This window comes from Lepidochelys kempii, chromosome 18, assembly GCF_965140285.1.
Source record: "Lepidochelys kempii isolate rLepKem1 chromosome 18, rLepKem1.hap1, whole genome shotgun sequence".
Classification (NCBI taxonomy): domain Eukaryota; kingdom Metazoa; phylum Chordata; order Testudines; family Cheloniidae; genus Lepidochelys; species Lepidochelys kempii.
This window is the reverse complement of record NC_136397.1, coordinates 18,120,471-18,147,783: the sequence shown is the minus strand read 5'-3', so window position 1 is coordinate 18,147,783 and position 27,313 is coordinate 18,120,471. Positions and strand designations below refer to the sequence as shown.

General features: G+C 50.3%; 2 protein-coding genes and 1 long non-coding RNA gene across 6 annotated transcripts in view; 2 read left to right on the top strand and 1 right to left on the bottom strand.

Annotated features, from left to right (window-relative positions):
- LOC140900196 (uncharacterized) overlaps positions 1-12,091 on the top strand; it is a 72,256-nt gene extending 60,165 nt beyond the window's left edge. For 2 of the 4 annotated variants that reach the window (XM_073317040.2, XM_073317039.2), the window contains 3 exons: positions 1,197-1,361; positions 5,179-5,250; positions 11,500-12,091. In XM_073317040.2, coding sequence (XP_073173141.1) covers positions 1,197-1,361; positions 5,179-5,250; positions 11,500-11,610 — 348 coding nt within the window. In that variant the 3' untranslated portion in view covers positions 11,611-12,091. The remainder of the gene's footprint in view (positions 1-1,196; positions 1,362-5,178; positions 5,251-11,499) is intronic. The other 2 variants (XM_073317041.2, XM_073317042.2) reach the window with 2 other exon arrangements.
- Positions 12,092-16,020: 3,929 nt separating this feature from the next.
- On the bottom strand, positions 16,021-22,346 carry LOC144929539 (uncharacterized). The gene is made up of 3 exons (XR_013634823.1): positions 20,966-22,346; positions 18,374-18,413; positions 16,021-16,820 (listed from the first exon to the last, which is right to left on the bottom strand). It is a non-coding gene; the product is annotated as an uncharacterized LOC144929539 (long non-coding RNA).
- A 7-nt stretch (positions 22,347-22,353) lies between these two features.
- FNDC10 (fibronectin type III domain containing 10) lies at positions 22,354-26,963 on the top strand. Its single transcript, XM_078849329.1, has one exon. The coding sequence runs from the start codon at positions 22,500-22,502 to the stop codon at positions 23,181-23,183; it is 684 nt and encodes a 227-aa protein (XP_078705455.1). The 5' UTR covers positions 22,354-22,499; the 3' UTR covers positions 23,184-26,963.
- Positions 26,964-27,313: the final 350 nt, after the last annotated feature.

The window sequence follows — 27,313 nt, the reverse complement described above, 5'->3', positions numbered from 1 at the left end:
AGCAGGGCCTTGAACCTTCAGCTTGTCTGACTTTCTTTTGCCCACCTTGGTGCCTGCAGGTCTGTGGGGACATCACACCTTTATCCATGACCTTGACGCATGCACAGGCTTTCACCTTTCTCTGCCCTCCCTAGAGGGGAGGACATTGATGTTTTCATTGAGAATGCCAACTGGTAATTCCCCACAGATAGGAGTCAACACTGATCCAGCTCCACTAGAGGAAACAGACTCTTCACAGGTGACCTACAGAGGAGAATACCAAAACAAAATGATGGTAGATATTAAGCACAGGAGATGATGGTGCCACCTCTCCCTCCTGATCCATTCTTTTATTTAAGTGACAGGGTATGTTTCTATCTGATCTGCTACAAGGCAGAAGTCTTGAATCTCCCACAGCTTGGAGCTGTGTGTCTGCCCCTCTCTGCTGGAGCTCAGGGTTCAATGTACCTCCTGAGAACATCTTTGCCAAGGACACCATCTTGGTTTATGATTCCCGGAGCTTTAGATCTGAAAGCATCGCGCACATAACAAGGTGTAGAGCGTTGTCAAAATGCAGATTTGTTTTGGCTAAAGGCAGCTTTTTCTTCTGAGGTCAGTTTGATAAACAGAGAGTACAGCTTCTTCCTTTCCGGGGGGACTGATTTAGGGTCATCACACCTATTGCCAATGAGTTATTTCATTGCCTATGAGGGAAACCAAGTTTCTGATGTGAAGTGGTTTCCTTCCTTCAGTTGCTAAAGATTCCAGGCAATGACTTCCTAAGAACTTCATTAAGACTCAACTTCTGCTGAGTGTTTCTTCATTTACCGACGTAGCTGGACCGATGGAGAGACCTAAAGAATAGACACACACAATGCCATGGGATTTCAGCAGGGGTGGAAAGTGAGGTGAAGGGGGCAGATTACTGGTAACCAAAAAAGATTGCCTGTTCTTGCTAGGCCCCATCACCTCCTTTAGCCGTAATTTCTCATAGTCTCATCTGAGGAGACTCTGATCTGGGGAAACCCCTGAGATCCAGCCTGAGGAGGACTGCTGCACTGAGTTGGGAAGCCCTTCCTGGAAGCTGGCATTCCCAGCTGTAGCTTCTCCCACCCATTGGCCTGGGCTTAAGCGATGGAAAAAGCCAGCTCATATTGGCCACCGTGTGTCCTGGGTGTGAGGGTGCTGGGTGCTCAAAAGAGGCTTCTCTCACCCAGATGCCTGATGATGCCGCAGACCCTGCTCAGGACCCCAATAACCAAGGGGAAGATGAGTTTGAGGAGGCCGAGCTGGAGAGGCCGGACTTTGAGAAGGTGGTGCAATCAGACAAATACAAGGAACCCAGCATGCTAGGGAAAGAGGAGACAAAGAAGCCACTGAAGGTAATGTAATGTGATGGGGAAGCCATTTCTGCAGGGAGGGGTGTTGGGGGGGGGGATGAAGAGGGTCCTTGGCCCTACAAGTGGGAGGAGGGAGGGAGAGGATGCATGTCCCCCAAGAGAATTTTCACTCCCAAGCTCCTGTGCTGTATTGTGATGGACTGGCAGTGAGAGAACCCTTCCCCCATCATCTCCTGCTCCAGGGCAGCTTGTAGCTATGGAGTCCCAGCTGGGTCATGACCAATTTTTCTTTTGGCTTTCAGGAGTCACTGGCAAGCTGCCCTCCCTTCTCCCTCTTCCACCTGCTCTGAGGCTGGCATGGCAGCACCTGTTCTCTGCCCAGCTATTGCGTAACATGTCCCACTTGCTCTTAGGCCTGTTCTGGTGCCACTTTGGGAGCGGGGCTACCCAAGACCTTAATTCTTCAGGGGGTGAAGGGAAGGGGGCAGAAATGTGGTTGTAAGGTGGACTTTATTATTCCAACTATGGCCACTTGCCACCATTGGCAATAGGTGTAACCACAGGAGGGCTGAAAACTGGGAATCCTGGCATATCCCATGCCATCTCTGTAGTGTTAGAGCCTTAAGGGCCCCGTGGCCCTCAATACGCCCCCACTTCTGAGCTGATGCCAGGTCTAGAGAAGGTAACTCAGAAACTTCTCTCCTCTCGGTCTCGCAACACAGGAGCCAGGAGATGTTCAATTTAAATTAAAAGGTGAAACGTTGAAAACCGATCAAAGGAAATCTTTTTTCACAGACCCTGTGGCAATGAGCTTCACAGTTTAATCCCAGGGATTTAAGGCCACGAAATTAACTAGACTCACAAAGGGAAACTGATAGCCAGAATATCCTGCTTTGTCACACTTAAGGACAATCAACATTTTGGACAATCTTTCACTTTGGGGCTTAAGCCAACTTTAAACTATTAGAATCCAGGATGACATCGAATGTAGGGGGGCCAATTATCCCCTCTCTGCCTACTTCAGGATTCTCGTGACTTCCTTGGAAGCACCTGGTTGTAGCCATTGTCAGAGACAGGACACTAGACTAGATGTACCTTGCTTGGTCTAGTCTGGCAATTCCCATGTTTCTGTGATGTGGCCGCAACCATGGTGGATTGGTGGCAATTACGCTGTGCGAGGGAGAATCTTGTCTCCTCCAAGAAGATGATCGCTCGCATCTTGTGAAGCGCTTCTTGTGTCTGGAGCGAGACTCTGGAGAAGGGAAATATTAGCTTGTTTTGACAGGCTGCCAAGAGTTCTCTGTGTCACTTGTTTTTAAAAGGAGCATTTTTCTGTCAGGCTGTAAACCGATGATTGGTAGCAAGTCTAAAAACACTCCAAACCAATGGAATAGACATTGAAGCAAAGAGCCCACCACTGCAGGATTGCACCTGCTGAATAAAACCCTCCAGCCCCTTAGTAGGAAAAGAATTTGTACCTTAACTATTTGTCTTTGGATAGGGCTAGGCTGAGCTGTTCACGCTGTTTGGACAGAGCGCCGGTACCTTAGGAGGAAAGACCTGAGGGCTCTGGCAGAGAGAACTTGTGCAAACTTAGCACTCCTTTGGGAGGAAAATTTAAACTCCTTAGTCAGCTTGGTCAGTTTTCTTATTAATGAACTACTGGATGGAATCAGAACTGCACTGTGTGTCATAAGTCCTATACTGCTCATAGGAAGCAGTGATTCTCCCGTAGTCCAAGTGGGAGAGGCCTATGCTTTTGAGGACGTTCTATCCCTGCTGTCACTGTTATGTTCTGAATGGCTGTCCTCACGAGTTTGTTACGGTCTATATTGCAGCATCAAGATACTGCAGCACCAGAGCTGCATAAGCACAAGGTATAAATAAGGCATTGGCAATCAGATGGCTGACAAGAAAGGAAAAAGTTAACAGCCCTAGAGAAGACAGAACTAACCAGAGGACAGAACACTCCCCCTGTCTGTTGTTTTTCCCCCCCTTTCCTTTCTTGTTTCCTTCCCTTTCTCTCTCTCACTGGATCTCCCTGCTCAGCCTGCTCCTTTCCACCATGTGAATGCTACAAACCTTAGCACAATGCCTGGCTTCCGTTCTCCTTTTCTGAGCGGGGCGGTCAGCTGGTTTTCGTGTTGGAGCACTGCTCCCTTAGGCTCTGATTAGCTCCCTGGTGAGCCCAATGGGGAGGGTATTCAGGTAAGGGTAGCTGGTTTGGGTCTTATTTGTGGGGTCTGGAGGGTGGCATGAGTCGGTGCAGCTCTGGGCAGGAGCGGATGGCCTGTTCGCAGCTCAGCCCATCAGGTGAATGAGGAGGTGCTGAATCGTTGCCCTGAGTGAAGGCCTGTAAATCAGAAGCTGCATCAGCATATCTGAGTCCTTCTCTCCGGGAAGTGTAAATTATCGAAAGCTTTAATATTTCACGCTCGCCAGCAAGAGGCTCCAAGAAAATCCCCCTCAGATCCGGCTCTGTTTGTCTCTAACTCTGCGGCTGGGCAGGCTGCTGTGGGTGGAGTCAGGCTCAGGCAGAGCATAATGCCTTGCCCGATACCACTCCTGGTGCTCTCCTGAGCCAGTGCCACTCATGCCAACCTCTGACTCAGTGGAGGAGCTGGGCATAGAACCTGGGTGTCTTGGCTCCTGTTGGACCATGCTGCCTCCAAGAACGATGAACAGCTGAACAGAGTCAGCCAGGATTCGAACCCGTGACTCCAGGAAATATGAATATTCCCAAGTGAGCAGAGAGCCCTCAGCCATTGCTATTGAGAGGAGAATGATCCAGTGACTTTCCCCCTCCACGGACCCTTTCTCTCAATGCCCATGCCCTGTTTTAACAGGCTCGGCCATGGTGCCCTGCAGCAGCCCGGGCTCCTTCCCTGCAAGCCTGCAAACAGGCAGTAGCCATGGGCCAGATCCTCAGCTGGTGCGAATCACCGGAGCTTACTTACAGTCAGAGAAGCTGCATTGATTGACCCCAGCTGAGGCTGTGGCCCTGCATGTGGGTGGAGAGAGTGCTCGATCATTACCCCCCCTTGCGCTCCTGTCTTCTGTTCAAGACCTTCTCGGGGCGAGCTGCACAGCCCAGTGGCCTCCCCCGGCCGCAGGGGCACTCTGCAGCCCTCCGTGCACTAGGAAGGCTGAATTGCTATTCGTTTTCTCAGGCTGCCTCCCAAGCAGCTGCCATCTCTCATTTTAATGGGCAGCAAGTAGAACTCATGGTCTTGGCTGCCGGCTTCTGGCTGGAAGGTCTGAGCTCGGCTGTGCTTTGCTAATGTGACTTGGGCAACTGCAGTGGGGTGGAGGAGTGGGGGACTGGTGCCTCCTCGAGCCCAGAACATCACTCCCCTGGTGCTTGGATGCTAGCTCAGCCGTACGATCGCTGCCCAGCTCTGCCAGCTAGCTTGTTCTCTCTCTCTCTCTCTCTCTCTCTCTCTCTAACAGATGCTTCCCCACTGTCTGTAGGGACTGTTCAACCCAGGGTGACCGCTTGCACACCCAGGGCTCTGGCACAGCACTGATCCCTACCGTGAGAGCGCTCCCATGCTCAGGCAGACGCGAAGGCGTGTGGCTGCTGGGCAATGACTTGGCTGCTTCCATCTGCCCCCCTGGCTGCCTATGGGATAAAAGGGGCAGAAGCGTTGATTGGGGACAAGCACCCAACAGAGATGGGGTCACCTCTGATGTTCCAGGGTCTTGATTCAGCATCCTCCAGACCTGGGGCTCTAATACATGAAAATCTGGGTCTCCAAAGCTGCGTTGCCACTCCATCAGGATTGGGGTTGTGGGGTGTGTGCTTCTGGGAGCTTTAAACAAGGCTGACCTACCAGTGTCTGCCCTCCTGTGTTTCCAGGATGCCGCTGGGCTGGACAAAGCCAGGGAAGAGCCAATGGACGACTACCAAGAGGATCAGGAGCAAGAAATTGTATGACACTGAGGTTCCTCTTCATTTCCTGTTCTGTCGTGCGGCTGTGGGTGTGTTTGAGACCAGCAGCTGGGCCTGGTGCAGCGGTTGGGCAGACCTGTGCGTTGGGACAGCTGTTAGGGGAAATCTCACAACGCCCTAGGAATAGGAGTCAGGCTGCCTGTCCCTGTAAGCTCTTTGGGACAGGGACTGTGCCATTCTGCAGTGTAATGGTCAGAGCACTGGACTGAGATTCAGGAAAGCTGGGTTCTATTCCTGGCCCTGCTGGGTGACCTTGGGAAAGTCACCTCCCTGCTCTGTGCCTCAGTTTCCCCAGGTATAAAAGGAGCATAATGATACTGACCTTTGAGATCTGCTGAAGGAAAGCACTGTGGAGGAGTTAGGTGACATTATTATCCGATGCGTTTGTGCAGCACCTAACAGAATGGGCCCCGATCCCAATGGGGGCCCTTGGGTAGTAGCGTGATGCGCACACACAGGGCCTTCTTTCCAACGTAGCTCAGCACCCCCCAAGTTGTCCTTCTCTTCAGTTAGACTTGCTGGTGCTCAGTGCCTGTGCAAATCAGGCCCTGGATGATAAACAGGATGAACCAGGCTTTTAATCTGGTTAATCCTCCTCCCCTCCCCCCACATTAGTCATGACATACGTGAGCCGTTCCAAAGCACGGAGGCTGTACAGGTGCCCCCATGCTGTTCAGGCTTTTCCCTTCTTCTCTTCCCCCCACCCTGAGTTAGTGTGGCTTTCCCACCCTGATCAAACCAAGGCCCGATCCTGCTAAGAGCTCTGCACTCCGGCTCAGCTTTTGGTTTAAATTGTCTAATTTTGGGAGCAGAGTTGAAAACCCCCCTCCGTCTCGGTACGTCTCTGTGTTTTGCTGTGGCGTCTGTTTATTCCAGTTTATTAATAATGGACGAGAGATAAGTGCCTCCAACAGAAACTGTCCCCTCTGGGCTTCTGCCTGCTTTCAAAGCAGAGCAATTACCTATCTTCAGCTACTTCTTGTTAACTCTGCGGCAGCCAGACCAGGAATCCCAAGGCTCCTTCTGGGGATGCTGACATGGAGGGGAAAGCTGCTACACTGCTGATATAAACGCATGATCAGTGGTTAAAAATGGCTTGTTGCTATGCAAGCTGAGATAGGTGGGTGATTGGATTTCACGCCTCGGGCCATGAAGGCCCTGATTCAGCAAAACATGCAAGCATGTACACAAGTCAATGGGGCATAAACACACAGTTAACTTGTCTGAACAAAACAAAGCTGCAGATTTCTGAGATAACCATCCTGCTTCCTTACTTGCCTGCATTTTCAAAAGTGACCTGTGGTCTCGGGTGTCCAACTTGAGACAGTGTAAAAGGGGGGCCTGATTTTCAGCCTGTGCTGAGCACCCGCCTTGTGACAATCAGGACCCTTTAAGGTGTCTGAAGCTAGGCAGTCTCAGTCTCAACTCATTTCTGGACAATTTAGGCCAACGGTTTTCAGGGCTTAATGTGGTCTGAAAAATGTCGTGGTAGTGGTGATGGCTGTTGTCATCTGGGAGAAGCAGGTTTGGTCAGACAATGCTTAAAATTCACCTTACAGGAACCCAGCTCAATTTAAATTGTTTTTTTTTTGCCAGGTCTGTGACCCTTTGCTGCCCCTTTTCTCCCCCTCCCCCATTTAAACGCTGGCTGGTACTGTCACTGGGCTACATCATCTCCGAGCCAGGAATAGAACAATGAGAGATTATTGTTATGCCAGAGACTTTTTAAAATAACAATTTTTGGTGGTTCTTCCTGTGGTAATACACATAATAAATAATAATATATAATATTTGTCTTCTGGTTATGGACCTTTTATGGGGTCACATTTTCAAAATTTTCTCCACAGCCAGGAGGGCTAGAAACTTTTTTTAAAGTAATTAAAGCTGAGGTTCACACCTAATCACAGGACTCCAGGAGCTGGGGCATTGTCAGAAATTGTCAACGCTACAGGCGAGTTTTATTTTTGGTGGTTTATTTGCCCTGCCCTTAGCTTAGGCAGTGACCGCAACCATGTCTGTTTCATTTCTGCTTGTAGCCATGTTGAGTCACTTTTGCTGCCTGGCATTATGCACTAGAATAACCTGATTGTCGCAGCCATGCTGGCAGAGCTTTCAACTGAACCATTTCCATTTAACTTCAAAAGAGAAAAGGTTGCGGGAACCACTTTCCATTTAAACAGGGAGTTTTGTGTCTATGTGTATGGGGAGCTGTTTTATCAAGATCTAAGTTTCCTTCCCCAAAATGAATTCAGTATCTAAATCGCAGCACCCCGGCAAGCTAATTTTGCCTTGGACAGAGCCTCCCTGAGGTGTTTGATTGCGAAGAGACAGGGAGATGCCCTTTATTGCTGCCTGTGGAGTCCTTTTGAATTTTTACTGCCATCTGATTGTAACATTTAAATGTAATTTCCACTTCAAAACCAGGACAAGAGGGATCTCTAATTCGGAAGTGCAAATGCAAGGCTGGGGGGGAGGATGACTTGCATGGGGGTTAATGAGCAATTTCTAGACAATGCCCAGCTCTCCTCACCTGCTCCATTCTGTGCCTGAGGAGCCGCCATCTGTGGAAGCTGGATGTGTCCTCGCAGGGGGGGATTCTGAGGTTTTTTGGCTCACAGTTTGGGAAATGAATGACCTGCAATGGCAGAAAGGGACCAGATTTTCAGAGGCCCCCCTGAGCCTCAGTGGGAGCTGTGGGTGCTGAGCCCTTCTGCAGATCAGGGGCGGCTGATCCCAGTCACATGGAAATCGCTGAAATAACTCCCTTGACCTCGGTGGATAGTGGAGCAGGCCTCCACAATCTGCCAGTCTGGGCTGGGTTTGAGGGTGGAACGTGGAGGAGCGCTGACCCCAGCTCTGCAGTGCAGCCTCTGTCGCGGAGTAAATAATCATGAGAAGAGGAGAGCAGCTGGAAAACGTGAACCCTAAACGCTCCAAAGGCAAAGGCCTCACACTTACGTATTTTTAATCTCATGATTTTGAAGCCAGTCTCATGATTTTGGGGCCCTACCTGATGGTTTTTGATCATTTAGGGTTGGCAGTGCTGTTCCCCTTAGTGCCAGCTAAACCAATGCAGTGTCCCCTTCCCTTCCTGCCTCTGGCTAGGGGAGGCTTCAGTTAGATCTCTCCCCCCCCCCGCCCCCCCCCATCTCCTGCCTCTCTCTTACCACTGCCCTTTGGCTGATGGGATCGACTTGCTCCCACTGTTTTTACTTAAGAGCTCGCCCCAGGCTGGCCTGAAGCGCAAGCTGAATAAACAGCTCCTTGGGGTTTGCAGTCGACAGCCAGATCCCCACCACAAACCCTGTAAAAGCTTGGGACTGCTTGTGCGTAACACCATGCATAGTGCGAGGTCAGCCCTTAGCCATAGATCTGGCCCTGCGACTGGGTCAGAGGGGAGCCCTCAGCCCACCATCTCCACTGAGCCCACTGAATGTTCTCTCACGGCATGTAAGAAGAGTAAATAGTTAATAATGTCGAGCTCTTTTCATCCATAAATCTCAAAGCACTTTACAAATGAGGTAGCATTATTCCTGTTTTACAGATGGGGAAACTGAGGCACGAAGAGGCGCCGTGTCATCCAACAGGCCAGTGGCCGAGCCAGGAATAGAATTCAGATCTGCTGATTCCCAGTCCAGTGCTCTGAACACTAGGCCCCTCTTGCCATATGCAGGGGGGTGGGCTTCGTTGGCCCAGAAGGGGCATTATTTCCTAATATCAAATGACAGTGTTATGTGAGAGAAGGCTGTCTCATCTGGGGGCATTAAGTCATTTCCCTCTATATCTGAGATCACTGTGTGGGGCGTTTGTTTGTTGATTGATGGGTGGTAAATCTGTGGGCTCAGCCTGAAGTTGCAAGGGAGGAACGCAGCAGTCCTGTACAATGTAGGACATGAGCTTTGCTGTTCCTCCCTGTGGGAAGGGTGGTTGCTGGCAAAGAAAGTGACATGATGGGACGCGGAGTGTTCCTGACCTCTTTTGCTCCTCTCCCCGCCCTTCGTAATTGACTGCACTGCTTTAGAAAGCTTTTCCTGGAGGCCTGGATGGTGTGACATAGCGTGCCTCTCTCTTGGGGTCATTTGGGTTCCTCCAGGGACTCCCCTCCCTCCTCTAAAAACCTGGCTATTCATTCACCATTGTCAGGGACTTACTCCCTTTGTAGCGAGTTCTAGCTGTCACAATCTCTGCACAATCTCTCCTTTTCTTTGATTCCAGCCACTGAATTGCATTACAGTGTGCTAAAGTTCGGCCGAGTGTTGTTTTTCCATGTAAGTGCTGTAGTTGTCACAGGGATGTTATTCGATGGTAGATGGGAGACGGTGGGGTGGGGGCAGGAAATGGGAGGGGAAAAGTCCCCAAGACCATCTCTGTTTAGATGTTGGCCCCAAACAGAGGTTTGCAAACCCCTAAGCTAATGTGTTTCTAGGTAGTCAGTCCCAATAGCCTCTAGGCAGCGGATCTGGAGTGGAACCTGGGGGTTCCAAAGCCTGGGGGTAGGGTTCCGAGCCTGAGCTGCGCTTTGTACCCGATTCGAATGGCCCCGTGCCGTCCGGCCTGCACAGACAGGGATCTGAGATTTGAGAGGGGCCTTGAAGCACTTTTTGACTCTTCTGCTATTTTAACGGCTAGATGTGCTTGTTGGAAAGTGGTTCAGAGAGCAAAGCTCTAGGCCTGGCTGATTCAGTGAAGCTGGCGACAGCAAAGCCAGCAGCAGCCTGTCTCCTAGAAACCGACAAGGAGAGAGAGAGACCAGGCTGCTGGCGAGCGTGGTTGGTAATAAAAATCTACTTTGGAGCCCCCTCCCCCTCCTGTGCCCCAAAGTGTCCTTGCTGGTCAGAAGCCTCTCAGGGGGAGAAAGCCCACCTTGCTTGTTCCCTGTGGGTGGTGGGCTGTCCATGGGGCAGGAAGCAAGGCGCCTCAGGCTTCAGCAAAAGAATGTTAACTGCTACATCAGCGCCAGATTTGGCATCTTATTCAGACAGACCCAAGCTGTGCCTGGCTCTCCCTAGCCTGCTTCCTGGTCAGTACCAGTCCGGGCCCACACGTGTAATGAGCAGTCGCACGGCTGCATGTAAGCACCCTGCAAGGGAGAGCGATGCTCTCACAGGCCAACAGCTCTCATACAGCTGGCGCTCAGGGCCCTAGGCTGCCTGGAGAGGCTCCCCCTGTGGAGCTGGGGCCAGCTCAAAGGTTGCTGAGCTCCAGAGCAGTAGGAGGCCCTGGAATGTTTTGTTTGTGCTAAATCTTGAGCGCCGATCTCTGAGTAGGACAGCACAAGTCAGGTGCCACTTAGAGCTACCTCCATTTGCTTGCCAGCTGTAGGTGGCTGGGTATCCACGCCTGAAGATGCCAACTCAGTGCATCAGAACCCAGGGAAGGACAGGGTGTTAACTGGCCAATTAACTGTAAATCACAGCCATTTAACACCCTGGGAGTCTAGCCCCACCCACCCTTTCCCTGAATCCCAAGGGTATGTTCTTATATGCACTGCCTGTAGGAACTGAGTATTTTTCAAATAGTCCTTGAAAAATCGGACTTTGGTCAGTTTGCACCTGTGGGGTTCACACAGTTCAATACTGGGGGATGTTCACTAGCTGTGAATGACAGCCAAATGGCCTGTTAGCAGCCCTGGCATTCCCCAGAGTCCGAAGTATTGGATCATGTGGACATGCCCTGGGGCCAGGGCCCCAGTGAGCGAGGCACTGTGCAGACCCACAGTAAGGGCTTGCCTCCACTTAAAACACTGCAGCAATGCAGCTTCCACGTGGACCCTACCTATGCCGGTGGGAGGGGTTCTCCCATGGGAGTAGGAAATCCACCTCCCCGCGACTTGCACGGGGACTTAGGTTGGCTTAACAATGCCACTCGGGGGGGGGGGGGTGGAATTTTCACAACCCTGACCAATGTAGTTAAACCAACCTAGTTTTCTAGTGTAACCTAGGCCTAAGAGATGGTCCTTGCCCCAGAGAGCTGACATCTAAACCGATGAGACAAGACACAGGGTGAGAGGGAGGAAGCTTAACAGGTGGGGTAGAGACTTTCAGTGACTTGCCCAAGGTCACCAGGGAAGGCTGTGGCAGGATTAAGAATCAAACCCAGAACTGGATCCCAGCCCATGTTAACTGGTGGCGAAACCACGAATGTTGGCCGGCCCTTGGCTGACTGGGTTGGGCTCTTGCTTTCTGTTCAGTGTTGATTTCTCCATCTCTCCTTTTTCCCTGCAAACAGGAGGATCACGGAGGGGAGGTGGATGATAACGGTGACCTGGAGCTGGTGCAGGAGCAGAAGGACCGTGGGGGCATCCCAGGAGCTGAGAGCAAGAAGGACGATTACTACTGAGGGTGCCAGCGGCTCAGAGCGCCTGGGAGGAGAATGGCGTGTTATGGGAGCAGGAGGGAGGAGTTGCAGGAATCTCCTCGAGCGACATGGATCCAGTGTGAACTTCCGAAGGCGGGGCTGGAGGAATGTGTGGCCAGCCCACAAGCAGGCCACTTCCAAATGCACATCGTGTGTGTGTGTGTGCCCGGTGCAATCCCAGCCGCGCTGCCCGCTGGCGGAGAAAGCAGAAGGGCTCTCTGACCCCCGGCACGGCCACATCTTGCTGCTTCTCTCGGGGGCGCTTATTGATTTTTCCCCCCTCCTTTTATTATTCCTCACTCCCCTGTTTCAGATGAAGGGTTTTTTTTTAAATTTTTTACTGCTTGGGGCACGGGAGAGGCAGATGTTTGCAGAACTACGAGACACCAGTGGTTGCACTGGCCCAGGCTGCTGCCCTGGACTCATTTGACTGATCTCTAATACAAAGGAATCTCTTTCTAAATCCTTTGGTTAATGGTGCTTCTTTAAAATGGTGTCTGTTTGCTAACTTGGATCATGCCTCCTGCTGCAAACCCCACCTGGAAATGGTGTTGCTAGGAAAAAATGAACATCTTGGTCGTTTAAACACTTGGGGTCCATCAGCAACTGACCAGCCGGAGCCCAGAGCAGGGGCAGTGGGAGTGGAAACTAAAACAGACCTTTGGGTGCAAGGGGCAAATATCTCAACTTGGTAAATTTTTGGGTTGCTTCTGGTGGCTCGATGGGAGCCTGACTCTCATGGGGACTGTGGTCGGGTGGTTAGGAGTGGGGGAGGGTTATACCAAAATAGACTCCCAGGGTGGATTCATTCCTGTGTCTCCTGACCAGAATGATCAGCTGTGTTGAATGTATCCTTGATAAATCTCTGGCAGAGGGTACATAGAGGCAGCAACCATTTTTCCACTTCGCAGCTGCCAATGTTACCAGGAGCTGGGTTCTTCCTACAGGTCCGTGGCTAACCCCGTACAACCGGCTCTGCCGCTGGTCCTGATTAAACGCTGGTGAGAGGGGGCAGCTGTGGTGAAGGGAAGGAGCAGTGGTGAGTCTTACTGAGCAGAGAGAGTCGTCTGGGGTCGGGGTGGGCTCTGACTGGGACGTACTTTTGCAGCAAATCCCTCTCTGTCATTCTTGGCTAGTTTGAACGCTCTTATGCATGGTTTGGAAGGGACCATGGAGGGGAGGGGGAAAAAGAGCCAGATGTGGCAAACAATGCTCACCTCCCTGGCGATTGTACAATCATCTGTCCCCCTCTCCTGTACCATCCCCTCTGAACTATTCCATTAACAGTGCTACTGGCCCTCAGCAATATTACAGGAAGGTGCGTTTCAAAACATGCTAGGGAGCAGATGTACATAAGAACGGCCACACTGGGTCAGACCAATAGTCGATCTAGCCCACAGTGTCCTGTCTTCTTACTGTGGCCGGGGCCAGGTGCTTTGGAGGGAATGAACAGAACAGGGAATCATCAAGTGATCCATCCCCCTGTTGCCCATTCCCAGCTTCTGGCAACCAGAGGCTAGGGACACTTCAGAGCATGGGTTTGCATCCCTGCCCATCCTGGCTGAAAGTAATTGATAGAATTCAGTAAGTTCATGGAGGATAGATCCTTTCTGAACCCTGTTATAGTCTTGGCTGTCACGCGAAGTCCACGCAGGAGTGTGTTCTCAGGGAGATAAGGACCAATCACTCCCCAGGTGCCTGCCTTTGAATTTGTTACCAGGCACTCGCTCGCTGTGAGCCCCTGCCGTTGATCTTGGATTTATTATTAGAGCAAACTGTACTAATCCCTGGCCACTTGGGACCAGCACAGTTCTGTCAGTGCTATTCAGAACTTCCCGGAGACGGCGGGGATGCAGCTTAGCTGCTCCAGTTCCAAACTCACAAGCATGCACACATCCCACTGCTGCCTGTCTGCTACAGAACCCCCTCTGTGCCAACCCACAGAGGATGTGAGCGGTTGCAGCCACCAGCTAAGACACCCTGACTCTTTGGTTCATGCTTTTAGCTCTGGAGATGCTCAGTTCAGTCCCCAGTGCGTCAGCCAAGATGGTGGCCATTGTACCCGCTCCCGCCCAATTCTGTACCCTGGGGGGGCTCAATTGTGTTCTGTTAAGCCTGCGTACCCCCACTAATTGCAATGCAGCTGCCTAGGGGTGAGAGCAGAATTTGAGCTTAACAAGGGCTTTAAGAAATCCTATTCCCCGATTTTATTTGTCTTGTCCAAAATAGCTGCTATTCCTTAGTCGAATGAAAAGCAGCCTGAAATTCATGGGAAGACAATGTGCCACCTCCAGACGTCCCCACGCCCTCCTCAGCAGAAACCCCCCTGCCGGCCAGGGGAGCGCTCCGTGGGAGTGGAAAGGGTGGCTAGTTAGCGTGTGTGCTGAGGCTGTGTTAATATCTCTGCACATCATGGAGCCGCTCCCCTCGCCACACACCACTCATAACTGGAGTACTTCCCCTTTTCCAGCCTTGGGCCAGAGACCTACAGCCAGGAGCCGTTCACTTGCCCACGTGAGTGAAGCTTTAAGTGGGCCCTGGAGTTTTGGAGTAATTCCACAAAACTCCAGCTACTGAGCATTGTTCCCAAATCTCTCTGCTTTGTACAACTCAAGCGACTCACTGATATATCCTGCTGTTTTAAATATAGCAGGTAGTTGAGTGTTCAGAACTTGGGCAACTCGTATAAATATTTTAGAGACACAAAATGTCGTACGAAGGCTTTCACCTGGGGCCTAGGGGACACTTGTCCACAGTGCCATAGGCACTAAGTGGTACCTTAGTTGCCCTCCTCAGCAAAGAGGCCAGGGACAGAATGGCAAATTCCTTGCCTCCCGTAAGACAGCCTCTTACGCCAGGTTGTCCCTGGAGGTCAGGCTTGAGGCGCGTTAGCCAGTCTCCACTGCTGCCGGTAATGCATTCTCCCACAGGAAGCCACACCGTGATCCGTTAGGGAGTTCAGGGTAAGTTACAAAGGAACAGGCGCCAGCTAGCGTGATTTGGATGAAACGGTTAATAGTGGGCCTACGCTCTGCATTCGCCTCCTCCCAACCTTGCGGCAGGAAGCAACACGATTCTGTCCCCACCACCTGCTATAAATAGATTAATCAGAGGAGAATATATCTGCCCAGATGCATCCCTAATTCTCAGCTGGGCCCCAGAAACGTCAGTGTTCTACAAACCAAGATAAGATCAGCAGTGACTCGTAGGGTGACGGTTTCATCTCTGCGTCCCCCAAGTCAGCATTGTGAGATGAATAATGCAGGTAGCTTCCTCCTGAACTTTTTCTCCTCCTCCATTCCTTTCCATGTTCTCCTTCACCTGTGGCTCCCAGATGGTGGGAGCAGGGACAGGCTAGGCTAAGTGCTGAAAATAAACTCCTAGTAGTGATGAGACCGGTGTGCTGATTCAGAGAGACTCAGCAGAGGTTATCTAAATTAGGAGGCTAATTCCCTGCCTGCATAGCAGCAATGAGTAATCTTTGAAATTAGGACTTGGAAGGAATATAGCAACTCAGCCCTAAATGCAAGGCTCCCTCCTAAGAGAATGCATTTAACATCCAGCCAGCGTATGCTGGCCTTTGCTGAGACCTAAGTAGCTCCTCTCTGTGGACTGTCTACCAAACCCAGGTGTGGATCTAAAATCTACACAGCACTGTGCTAATTTTGTCAGCCCTGGGTGACCTGGATCCTAACTGTCTGGATTAGAGCCAACTGCCCCCCATTATAATACCTCCTCTAGTGTCCCCTCCAAACTGTGGGCTGGAATAGGAGGTGTATTCTACTCCCCTTACTCTGCCCTGGACTGGAAAAATGGAAAAGCCACAAAATGGTGGGGATACATCTGTGTGCAAGAGCACTAAAGCTTGTTCGAAGGCTGCTTAAAAGCAGATGGAGCAAAGGGTTGGACCAGGCAGCATGGCCAGAAAGTTTACGGCAGATTAGGGACAAGCCTGAAAGTACAGTTAAATGACTGAGATGGCAAGGGAACAAATGTTGAGCCAAAGCTTTGGCTCAAAACCTTTCATGACAACTTCCTGGGGAAGCCATGCCGGGCTTAGCCATTTGACCCAAAGTCAGGGAGGACCCAGGGTTTAGTCCTGTATATATCTGATTGGCTAATGTGAATGGGAAACTGTATGACCCAGCCCAGAATTCTCCGTACTCCTGTTTTGAACTTGAGGGTGCCTGTTGGGGAGGATGATCTGGGACACTCAAACCAGAGCCCACCAAACCCAGCTCCTGGTCCCCAACCAATACTGAAGTTAGCCCATGATGTCCTGTGGGCAGGTCACTTGGGCGTGGAGAGAACTCGGGAGAGGGCACTGGTCCAGTTCTTTCAGGCAGGTGTTTATCAAGACACTAAGGATTATTATGCATCCTGACCAGAATGCCAGGTGAGGGGCTCTGCAGCATATGTGCAGGTGACATTTTAATCACATCAAGCAAATACAACAGTTTCAGGACAACAGATGCAAATGGATGCACACTTGCTGGATGTAGGATAAGGTGTTTCCTGATGTAAAGTCTCCGATTGGCTGCTAAAACATATGTCTCAGGAATTGAAGCAAAACGTTGTTTTTTTGTTGCTTTCGTTTTTTCCCTTCTGGCCCTTCCAAAACTTGATCAAAAGAGAGCTTGGATTTTTGTAAACAAGCACATTTCAGGGTTGGTATGAGGTCAGAGTGTTAAGTGCAGCTTCTGTCTCTGGTATTGACTTTCACTTACAACCTCACTGCTGGAAAAACACAGGCACAGCACAAGGTCTTATTAGCCTCTCTGCAAATTTCTCCTGCTATGGGGCTGGCTGTTTAGGGCATGGCTTTTAGCAGTCTCTTTGTGGTTACAGGCTCACAGCAGGGTTGCAAAATATAGTCAGCCTCTTACTAGACAGAAGGCAAAAAGAGAAACATAGAAAATAAATAAGGTAGGAAAGGAACAAGAGACACAAGGGAAAAGGGCCACAAAGGTTCACATCTCAGGGGGCATCTGGGACTTAGCCAAAGCCAGCAGAAGTGGTGAAGTCATCTGGGTTCCTCTCTCTGGCCAGGACGTGTCTCAGGGTCAGCCCAGTGCAGGCCCAATGGAAGCCTGGGTCCCAGGAGGTGGTTAGGGCAGCAGCCCCGATAGTGAAGTTCGCTCCTTCCTGTTCTCCCGTCTTTCAGTCCACCAGCATGTGTGTCCACTTCTCTCCTAGCAGAAGGATGCCAAAAGGGAGCAGTGGGTGGAATAGCCCATCCTCTCATTGTTTTGTCCACCTACTTTCTTACACACCAATTTTGGGTCACTGAGTTCCAGTTCTATGCTTTTCTTGTTCACCACGCATGATCTTAACACAGTCCTTGAGCTACAGCAGGAAAACTTTTGTTGTTGTTAATGACTCCTTTACTCTGTCTACCTTTTGCACCTTTTCCCTTCAACATTTGTTCTTACAGGTTATTGCGACACTTTATTAACTTTCACTCACTTTTCCCACTTGAGCTCACAAACAGGGTCAATTTGTAGGCCCGATGATCACAACAGCGCAGTGCACTGTCCCCTTGAAGAGGTCTTGAACTCACAGCAACTTGTTCAATTGAATGCTCAGCCAGAGATGTTGCATAATTCAAGGTTCGTATAATTGTTCTGGAAGGAAATTTGTCCCAGCTGGAAGACCCCCATATACCTACGATGCTCTGCATTCTGGAGCTGTCTGGCAGAGCACCAGTGCTCTGGGATGTAAGAGGGGAAACTACCATGCATAGGTATAAAGAAATTGTAAATAACTGGAGACCATTCCCCACTACTCTTGCCAAATTCACTATGAGCCGATTCTGTATTCAGGGGTCTCCAAAGGCTCTTCCCTCAATGACTAACACTTCTAACAACCGTACTAAAGCCAAGGGTCTCCTTTGGAAACCCTTACTCACGCAGAGTAGCATTTTACTCAGTGAGCAGCCTCAGTGCTTTCAAAGGGATTCTTTGTGCAGTTAAAGTACTATTCAGCATGAGCTAGAGTAGCTGAATTAGGCCCAAAGGAAGCAACATTACAATATTGGCCAAAGAGTGATTAATAAAAATCCTTAACAAATCCAGACACCTGTCCTGAGGCATTTTCGGGCAGTCCCTTCTATTGCAGGAGACTAACAGGACTTCTCTGGTTTTCCCTCCCCATAGGATTTAACAGGGACATAAAATAAGGCCCAGGCTAGCGCTACATCTACACCGCAGGGACTCTAGTGGCATGACTATGGCAAACTTTGCAAAGATTCCTTAGTTAGGCTTGACAAACTGCCCGTGAGGCAGGTACAGGATCACATCCTTGACCACCAAAATGAAGCCAGCTTCAGAGTGGAATCTGTTTTAACAGCGGATGGCAGCGCTGCACAGACTTCAGGGAGGAAGAACGGAAGGTGGAATGGACTCTGAGCACCTGCCAGACACCCCCATCTTTTACTAAAAGCGTTATTGGGTCCTTAATGACAATACATTTTCTCAACAGGCTTCTGACCTGGAAGAGCTGAGGAGGCATGTCTAGCAGCATAGCACTCCCTATTCCCACCCTGGTGTAACAGTTCAGTGCTCACTTAAAATGACGTGGTCTCTGACAGCATGCGTGAGCCCTGCCTGCTTAACAATCTGCCCCACCTTGCATTTCGCTGACGCTCGGATTTCCTTCCCCAGTCCTGAAGAATAGCTCTGTGTAGCTTGAAAACTTGTACATTTCACCAACAGAAGTTGGTCCAATAAAATATTACCTCACTCACCCTGTCTCACTGATAGCCTGGGACCAACAGGGCTCCAACACTGCGAACGACAATTGAAAAGGTAAGTCACTCAGAGAAGCTGGCTCAACGGTAGACAATTTGGTCATATAAATGCTCACCACATTTAAAATGAGGCTACATTTTAATAAATCTCAGACAGGAGTTAATTATGCTTTGAACGCATTCAAGTGACTGCTTGAATTCAGGCCAAGTCATTTTCTCAGGCAGTAAAATACATTCAATCAAACTTCAGTGCTACAACTTCTGTTATACATCAAACTTTCACATGCTAATAAATGTTCCTCATCGAAAAGCATAAATTCTCATCTATCCAGATTTCTCACTCCTATATTGTTTATATTAGGACACATTGCTTGCATTTTCTATCTTACATTATTTCCACTTAAGTATTTGTTGCACATTCTGCTGTTAGAACAAACGTCCCAATCACATATACCAGTCATTCTGCACAACACAGCTAAGATTCCCTTTTCTTCTCATTCAAAGGGACACTTGTGACTACTTCCTTATAATGACAACAAGGAGGCCGGTGGCACCTTAAAGACTAACAGATTTATCTGGGCATAAGCTTTTGTGGGGAAAAAAAACCCACTTCTTCAGATGCATCATTCCTTATCACGGCTTTTCGTTCTCATTTTGTGCTCTCCTGTTTGCATTCTGGTCTCATCAGCTTAAGCCCATGCTGATGTTTCCCTGCATTTGCCAAACATTGCAAATGTGGGGGGGGAATCAATGTTTGCAAATGCGGGGGGGGGGGGGGGAATCAAACATTAATCCCCCTTCCCGCATTTGCAAACCTTGATTCCCTGCCCCCGGCATTTGACAAACCTTGATTTTTCCCAGCCTTCTGTGTTCTCAATCAGAAGCCAATACTTCACCTTTATGTTTCCTCTCGTGCGTATGTGCGTGTGCAGCATTACTGATCATGTAATTGATGCTGACCATAATATATGCATACCAGCAGGGGCAGCACACACATTATCTGTGACACCAAATGGTAGCTATTTTTAAAACCTAATTCTTGGCATCAAAAGCAGCAGATATAATAGACAAAGAGGTAATATAAATCTCTATACATGGACTATATCATTATTCACTAATGGTGTAGGATGGGGGAAGAGGAAGAAACCATACATTCTCAGCACTAGATATTTAATACTATGCCACTTATACCATACGTTCAGAGAACGGTCACTGTTATAGGTGATATGGGCTAAATAAGTTAATATTGTCACTAAAGAAAACATTCAACTCTTGATTAGGGAACATTAACCGTATTCTTGATTACAACGTTTTTCTACAAACTGTCATTTGAAAATTCTTCCTTGCAAGATTTTGCAATGATCGGGCCAGTGTTGGACCAGGAAGTATTTCAAGGTAAAAAAATCAATAACAAAGTGAAGCATCTTGTCCTCCAGCAATATTTATAATCTCCCTTGACTGGTGGAGGAGGGGAAAGTACAGTAGTAACTTCCGGCTTCTCTGCTGCTTAAAACCACTAAAGACTCTTCATAAAGTTGTTTATAAAACAATTAGAGCAAATTATAGCATTGGGTGGAGCCTGCGATTAGGCAAGATTTAGAGCAGCTTCCACCACTTTAACTGTGCAAAGGATCCTCAAACAGTTGAGGTTACATGTGTATTTTTATCATCCTTTAGTTATTCAGGAATCACTTCCGCATTTTGACAACGGCAAGACCGGCAGGAACACGCTCCCAGCATAAATCTTTCAAGAGCTTTCTGAAAGCATTATGCGGTCCAGCAAACGTGCCCGGTGTTATGTCCCCACCAGTGGTTGTCTTCGCCTTCCCTCTGTACTGCAGGAAATGGCTGACCCCAGGAGATTGAGTGAATGGATGATGAGTCCTTCTGGCGACTGGAAGTGACTTGGGATTACAAGTCCCTGGGGGTGTGTGTACACTGGTAAAAAACCCACAGCACCGAGTCTCAGAGCCCCTGACAGCTGACTCCTGGGGCTCAGGCTGCAGGGCTATAAAATGTCAGTGTAGACATTTGGGCTCTGGCTGGAGCCTGGGGTCTGAGACCCCAGGAGAGGGGAGGATCTGAGAACCCAGACTCAAGTGTCTACGATGCAATTTTTAGCCCTGCAGCCTTTACCCCTGCCAGCCCGGGTCAACTGACCTGAGCTCTGAGGCTTGGTGCCTTGTATATTTTATTGCAGTGGAGACAGGACCCACCTCCAGCCCAAGTCCCCCAGTCCGGAGGCAGCTACTGGAGCCAACCACGGCCATTTATTAGAGCGCTGATGTATCCTGAGCTAGCAATGGACTGGACTAAATGCCTTAACGAGTCCTTTTTCTTCTCTAATTGCTATGATGACCGTAGCCAAGCTATGCCACTGACTGCCTTTCTCCCAGTCTGTCTCTGACCCAGTATGTCATGCTCTAGTTCTCCTCCTCCCCCATTCCTCTGCAGAAAGGCCAATAAACCCTACCTGCTCCCCAGGGCCATGCTTAGTAAGATTGAAATTCTAAACCTGAAAGCATAACCTTTAGTTTATAAGAAAACCCAGACAAAACCATGTCCAGGACCAAGATACCACTCACTCACCTTGACGTAGCCTGGTCCGGGCAGGCGGGACACCTGGGTTCTATTCCTGCTGTCCACTTACTGTGTGACCCTCCAACAGCATTTCTGTTTTAACCTCGGGTCAATATCAGTCTGGTCCAAGCAGGGTTAGGTGATGGGGTGTTAGAAACACCCGTGGCAGCCCTGCAACCTGTCTCCTCCAAAGCTCTCAACGTTGCTAACGCTGGTGGAGCTGCATGAATCTGCAGGGCCAGGAAACGTTCTACAATTTTCCCTAGCAAAGGGCCCTCTAACAAACATTTCCTAACCAGTACGGTGCTGTCAATCAATGGGATTACTCTGGGCTACATGGCAGGAAGTGCCAGCTGGCCTGGGCCTACCCTGTACAACATGCAGCGAAGGGGTAACCCTGAAAAACAGATCTGTAGTGATTCTTTGTTCCAAAGGGAAAGGAATTCTGTTACTCCCCATTTCAGTCACAGCTCTGTAGATTTTAAGGGCCAGGTGGGACCATTAGGTCACCTGTTCTAACCTCATTCCTAAGCAAGGCTAGAGACTTTCACCCAGTTACCCTCTATCAGGCCCAGTTACTTGTTTGACTAAAGCACATTATCTAGAAAGGCATCCACCCTTGATTTGAATCTACAGGAAGGAAACTGGTCCAAGTCTCCTCTCATTGCTACTGTTGGCAGAACTGCACAGGTGCAGGGATCATTTAAAAGTCAAGCACTGATGGAACTTTTGGGTAGAGGCCCTTGACTTCATCCCTCTCCATAAAGCACCCTGGGTGTTGATGTGATCCAAATTCGGGGTGCCAACCCTTTAGGATGGTCCTGGGGTCTCCAAGAGTTAAAGAGGAATCTCTAAATAAAGCTTCGGACCTCCAGCAATAGGTCCGACCAGAACTGGCAACCCGAATCCAAACGCACCTGGGTCTGCTCTAAAACCCAGCTGAAGCTAAGGGGAATCCTCCCCCTGGCCTCAAGGGGCGTGGGACTGGGTGCTTTGGGGCTGGAGGGTCAGGAGCAAGCCTTATTCCCCCCACTGTCTTGCAAGCCGGACCGTGTTCAGCGCCTGCCTGCAGGACGCGGGGGGGGGTCTGAGTTATTCGCTGCCGGGGCTGTGGTTTCACCACCCGCTCTCCCTTCGGGCTCCGGCTCCGGCTCCATCCTCTCCCCGCTCGCGCGCTGCCGAAGCGCGGGGCAGGCGGGTTTGCGCGCCGCAGCCCAGCGAGAGTTAACGCCGGAGCCGCCTCTCCATTGGCGGCCGCCCGGGCGGGAGGGGCCCTTGGGCTGGAAGTTGGCGGGTCCGACAGGCGCCTGCCGCCGCTCGGCTGCGGGAGGAGGCAGGAGGCAGCGCCGGCTCCCTGCCCCGGGGACGCGCTGGCGGGGCGAACTTAGCCGGGGCCCGGCGCACGTCGCTCGCGGCCGCCGGCGATGCCTGGGGCCCGCGGACCCGCAGGGAGCCAGCGGGCCGGCGAAGCGCTGCCCCTGCCCGCCCGCTAGGGCTGCGGCGCCCGGCCCCGCTCCGCGCCCCGGGCGCCCGCCCGCCCAGCATGCTCCGCCCGGGCCCGCTGCTGCAGTCGCTCGCCCTGCTCTGCCTCTGCCCGCGCCGCCCCGGGCCCGCCTGGGGCGGGCGGGCCGCGGGCGGCGCCGCTGCCTGGGACCCGCCGCCGGCCCGCGGCCCCGGCGCGGCGCCCTGGTGCCCCTACAAGGTGTTCAGCGAGGGCCAGGCCAGCGGCCGCCTCTGCTTCAGGAGCCCGGCCCGGGACTTCCAGTGCCCGCCGCCCAGCTGCCGGGCGCACCGCTCGCCGGGCCGCGCCCTGGTGGCCAACGTGCTGGCCAACGGCAGCGTGCTGCTGCAGTGGGGGGCGCCGGGCGGCGACCTGCGGGGCTTCGCCCTCAACTGCTCCTGGGCCGGCACCTACACCCGCTTCCACTGCGACCGCGTCCAGCTGGGGGCCGCCTGCCGCGACTACCTGCTGCGCGAGGCGCACGGCAGCGTCCGCTACCGCCTGTGCCTGCAGCCCCTGGCCCGGGCCGGCGGGCCGGGCGCGCCCGGCGCCGAGTGCGTGGAGTTCAGCCGGGAGCCGGCCGGCCTGCGGGACATCGTCATCGCCATGACGGCCGTGGGGGGCTCCATCTGCGTCATGCTCGTCCTCATCTGCCTGCTGGTGGCCTACATCACCGAGAACCTCATGCCGCCGGCCCCCGCCCCCGCCGCCAAGAGGGGCACGTAGGGCGCGGGCCCCGGCGGGGTGGGGGCCGCTCCGGAGCCCGGGCCTGGAGCGCCCTCTGCAGCCGCGGGGAGCCTGGGACTGGCCCCTGGAGCCGGGGCCTGGAGCGCCCTCTGCAGCCGGGGGCCCTGGGACCGGCCCCTGGAGCCGGGGCCTGGAGCGCCCTCTGCAGCCGCGGGGAGCCTGGGACCGGCCCCTGGAGCCGGGGCCTGGAGCGCCCTCTGCAGCCGGGGGGAGCCTGGGACCGGCCCCTGGAGCCGGGGCCTGGAGCGCCCTCTGCAGCCGCGGGGAGCCTGGGACCGGCCCCTGCAGCCGGGGCCTGGAGCGCCCTCTGCAGCCGGGGGGAGCCTGGGACTGGCCCCTGGAGCCGGGGCCTGGAGCGCCCTCTGCAGCCGGGGGGAGCCTGGGACCGGCCCCTGGAGCCGGGGCCTGGAGCGCCCTCTGCAGCCGGGGGGAGCCTGGGACCGGCCCCTGGAGCCGGGGCCTGGAGCGCCCTCTGCAGCCGCGGGGAGCCTGGGACCGGCCCCTGCAGCCGGGGCCTGGAGCGCCCTCTGCAGCCGGGGGCCCTGGGACCGGCCCCTGGAGCCGGGGCCTGGAGCGCCCTCTGCAGCCGGGGGGCCTGGGACCGGCCCTAGAGCCAGGGCTTGGAGCACCCTTTGCAGCCAGGGGACGGGAATCGGCCCTGGAGCTCTGGAGCCAGGGGGCTGGACCCAGCCTCTAAAGCCAGGGCTGGAGCTCTCTCTGCAGCCAGGGGGATGGAACTGGCCCCTGGAACCGAGGCCTGGAGCTCCCTCTTCAGCCAGGGGCCTGGAATCCTATACCCAGCTGGGGCATGGTGGATCCCTCTCTATCCAGAGTACTGATGGACACTTCTCTTCCTAGCTGACTCCAAAATGCATATTGATCACAGTGCTGTAGGGGGTAGACTTTGACTAAAGCGTTATCTGGGGGTTACCAAAGCCTATAACCTTTCTAATCCTGCTAGCGGTGACAATGAAAGTTTAAATCCGGAGGAAACCAGTGCTATCACTCAGAGCAGATCTGCAACAACCTGAGGCACCTCAGTACCATTGTATGACTCAAAGATTTTTTGAGTTGTATCCGGTATTATTTTCCATAGAGGACTTTCTATAGATCAGTCTTGACTAGACCAAGGGAAGTTTTAAATAGCTAAAGAAAACTGTGTTTAGAAAGAAGCAGGGGAGAAATAGTTACACATTCAGGTGTCTGAACGTCAGTGTTCTGTGATAAAGAACTTATACTGTGAAATATTTGTGAGGTATGTAATTGTGGTTTGGGCATGGGCATGCAGACATTACTAAGAGAAAAGTAAGTGTTGTCACGGAATGCTGAAAGATTGGGTTATAAGCTGCCTTTGAGATAATGTTGATGTGTGCATTTTATTGTGATTTTTAGAACTAAACATTCCTCAAGACGATAAAAGAGATGGGACAAAGAAAGCCCCAACTCCTCACACTATGTGCCATAACCTAGATTGTTACATTGTTTAGCAATCCTGTTACACAGGAAAATAGAGTAAGTTTAGTAATAGGATCAAAATTAGGCATATTAATTAGTGCTAATTTAAAGCATTCAGAAATATAAGCCTGTTCTTTAGCATATATTTCTTTAGGTACCATCTTCTTTATGAAGGTGTTTTCCTTCATTTTATTTGCAGAACAGTTGTTAAAATACCAAGGTCTTTTTGTTTTAATAGCAAATTTGCCAAGTGTATCATTTAAAGGTTTGGAATTTTGTTTTCTATTTTTGGTTTAAAAAAAATAAATTACAAAGCAGCTATTCTGCCTGAGCCATACCCAGTTTTCAAACTTAAAATATCTCCATAAGTTAAAAATAAAAATCAGGAATCTGCATGAAGTGCCAGCAAACCTGCAGTTTTGAAAAGTAAACAAACTTATTTTTAGAGGCCTCAAATCAAAAAAGCACTTAAACACATGTTTAACTTTAAGCATGTGCTTAAATCCCATTGATTTAGATGTGCCTAATTGCTTTCCTGAATTGGAATGCTATCCTGAAATTTGGCCAAAGAGCGTAGATTAATACAGCTTAAGAAACTCGGGGACTGATGCAGAGTCCACTGAACTGAGTGGAAAAACTCCCATTGACGGCAGTGGGTTTTGGATCAAGCCCTATGCTGCGCAGCTCAACAACTCAGGGGCCCAGGCTTGCCCCTATTGAAATCAACAGGAGTTTTGTCATTGGCTTCAACAGCGCTAGGCCCTTTCAAAAGTCACAATGTTTTTAGACAAAAAAAATGGATCTAGCCAATGACTCTCCGGTTTCTGCCTGCTGCAGTTTAAAAGGGCCAATTGAACAGAGTCTGAAAACTGGGCTTCATAATGGAAACATGACCTGAGCTTTAATTCTAATGGTGTGAAAAATACACAATAATAACTACTATGGCTAGTCTTTGCTACCCCATCTTTGACAGATGCAATACACTTTAGTTCCACTAAGGTAACACCTCCTAAACGCTGAATTCTGTCATGTAGTAGCTGAGTATTTTTAATACAGGAACACAAGCTGTAATCCACTCACTCGAAGTGATAGTAAACTAGGATTTTAGCTAAACTCTAGTATTCATTATATTGTGCCTTAGTGTTGAAAGTTTGACCCACTTATATTGACCTTTCTGTTATTGTTGTAAATGTTATAGGAACATGTGTACCTCCCACAGTGTTTTGTCTGTTTGATAGGAAAATAAACTTAGACTCGCTGAATATTACTTGAATTTTAATGTATATTTAAAATAGAGTAAATTACCTTCCTGGAGCTTCTGTGTTAGTTTCTGTTTAGTATTGTCTCCACATAGTTGACTGGTGTAACAAAAATCTAACATTATATCACATTAAAAATAACGGTGGGGGGAAATAGGGTTTGTGTAACGGTGTATTATTAATAGATCACATATGAAACTCAAGTGTTTTTCTGAATAAACACATATGTTTATAATCAGTAAATGCCCATTGGCCATTTCTTAGGCAGTATGGAAGAACTAAAACTTGTAAGTAGATGGCATATGTAGAAACCCTCTAGGATCCGTTGTTAAAATACAATATTTGTACTAATCAGATGAGCGCAGCCATACTACAGCCTACATTTCTCTTTTTTTCCACATTGTGTGTTTTAAATCCAGCAAGCAAACTTATTTCCCTTTAGGACTGAAATAATTTGAGGGTGGTCAGGAAGCTGAAGGTCTGTATTCTGTCAGACAAAAATACCTTTCTTTTTCGTTATTTCTTCATATTTTTCTTCTCATAAGCAGCTTGCTCTAAAGTACACTTCTTCCCTTCATGAGTTTCTTGCCTATGAACCTTGGTTTAAAACCACCTGACTGTTTAAAATATAATTGCAGTCGGGGGATGAGCCCTGACAGAGAATTTCATTCACTTTTCCCCCCAAACAGAGAGAATGTGTGAAATCTGAAATTAGTCCAAGAATATTAAGACAAGTTGTACCTAGTGGAGTCATGTCATCCTTTGTGTAAATCCATTGAATTCAGTGGATTTAAACCCACAGTGAAATTTGGCCCTGTTTCCTTTGAAGGCTTTGCATGCATCTACCCTATGACCAATTCTGGGCAGGATTACTAGAATGGAACTAATATTGTACATTTCGACCAATTTCTGTCACTCGCTGTTGGTGTCTTGTCCTTCATCTTGCCATGAATTGCCAGACTTGAAAGTTAAATGTATAACTAATGAGCCTTGTATCACCTTGAAGTTGACCTTAATGAATTAAAAGAAAATAATAAAACCGTAATAGATTCTGACTGATACCTTTTTTGATCAGGTGAGTTAGAAGTCTTTCTGATTCAAGTAGTGGACAAACCCACCAAAGGCTTGTCCTACTTATATTACTTGCTGTAAAATTATTGCAACATCATTGGTTATACAGGTAGAAACACATGGAATTTTGGAGCACCTGGTTTATGGAAAACATTGTCAGCATAATACTCCTGCACAAAGATTTTTTCCACTCCCCCCCTCCCCAACAAACAAGTTTTCTGTACACACCTTTATTTTTTATTTGTTCTTGTTCAGTGTCCCACATATCTACGAAGCTGAAACAAAAAAACAGTGAGGTCAATAGAAAGTCACTCATGGACCTCA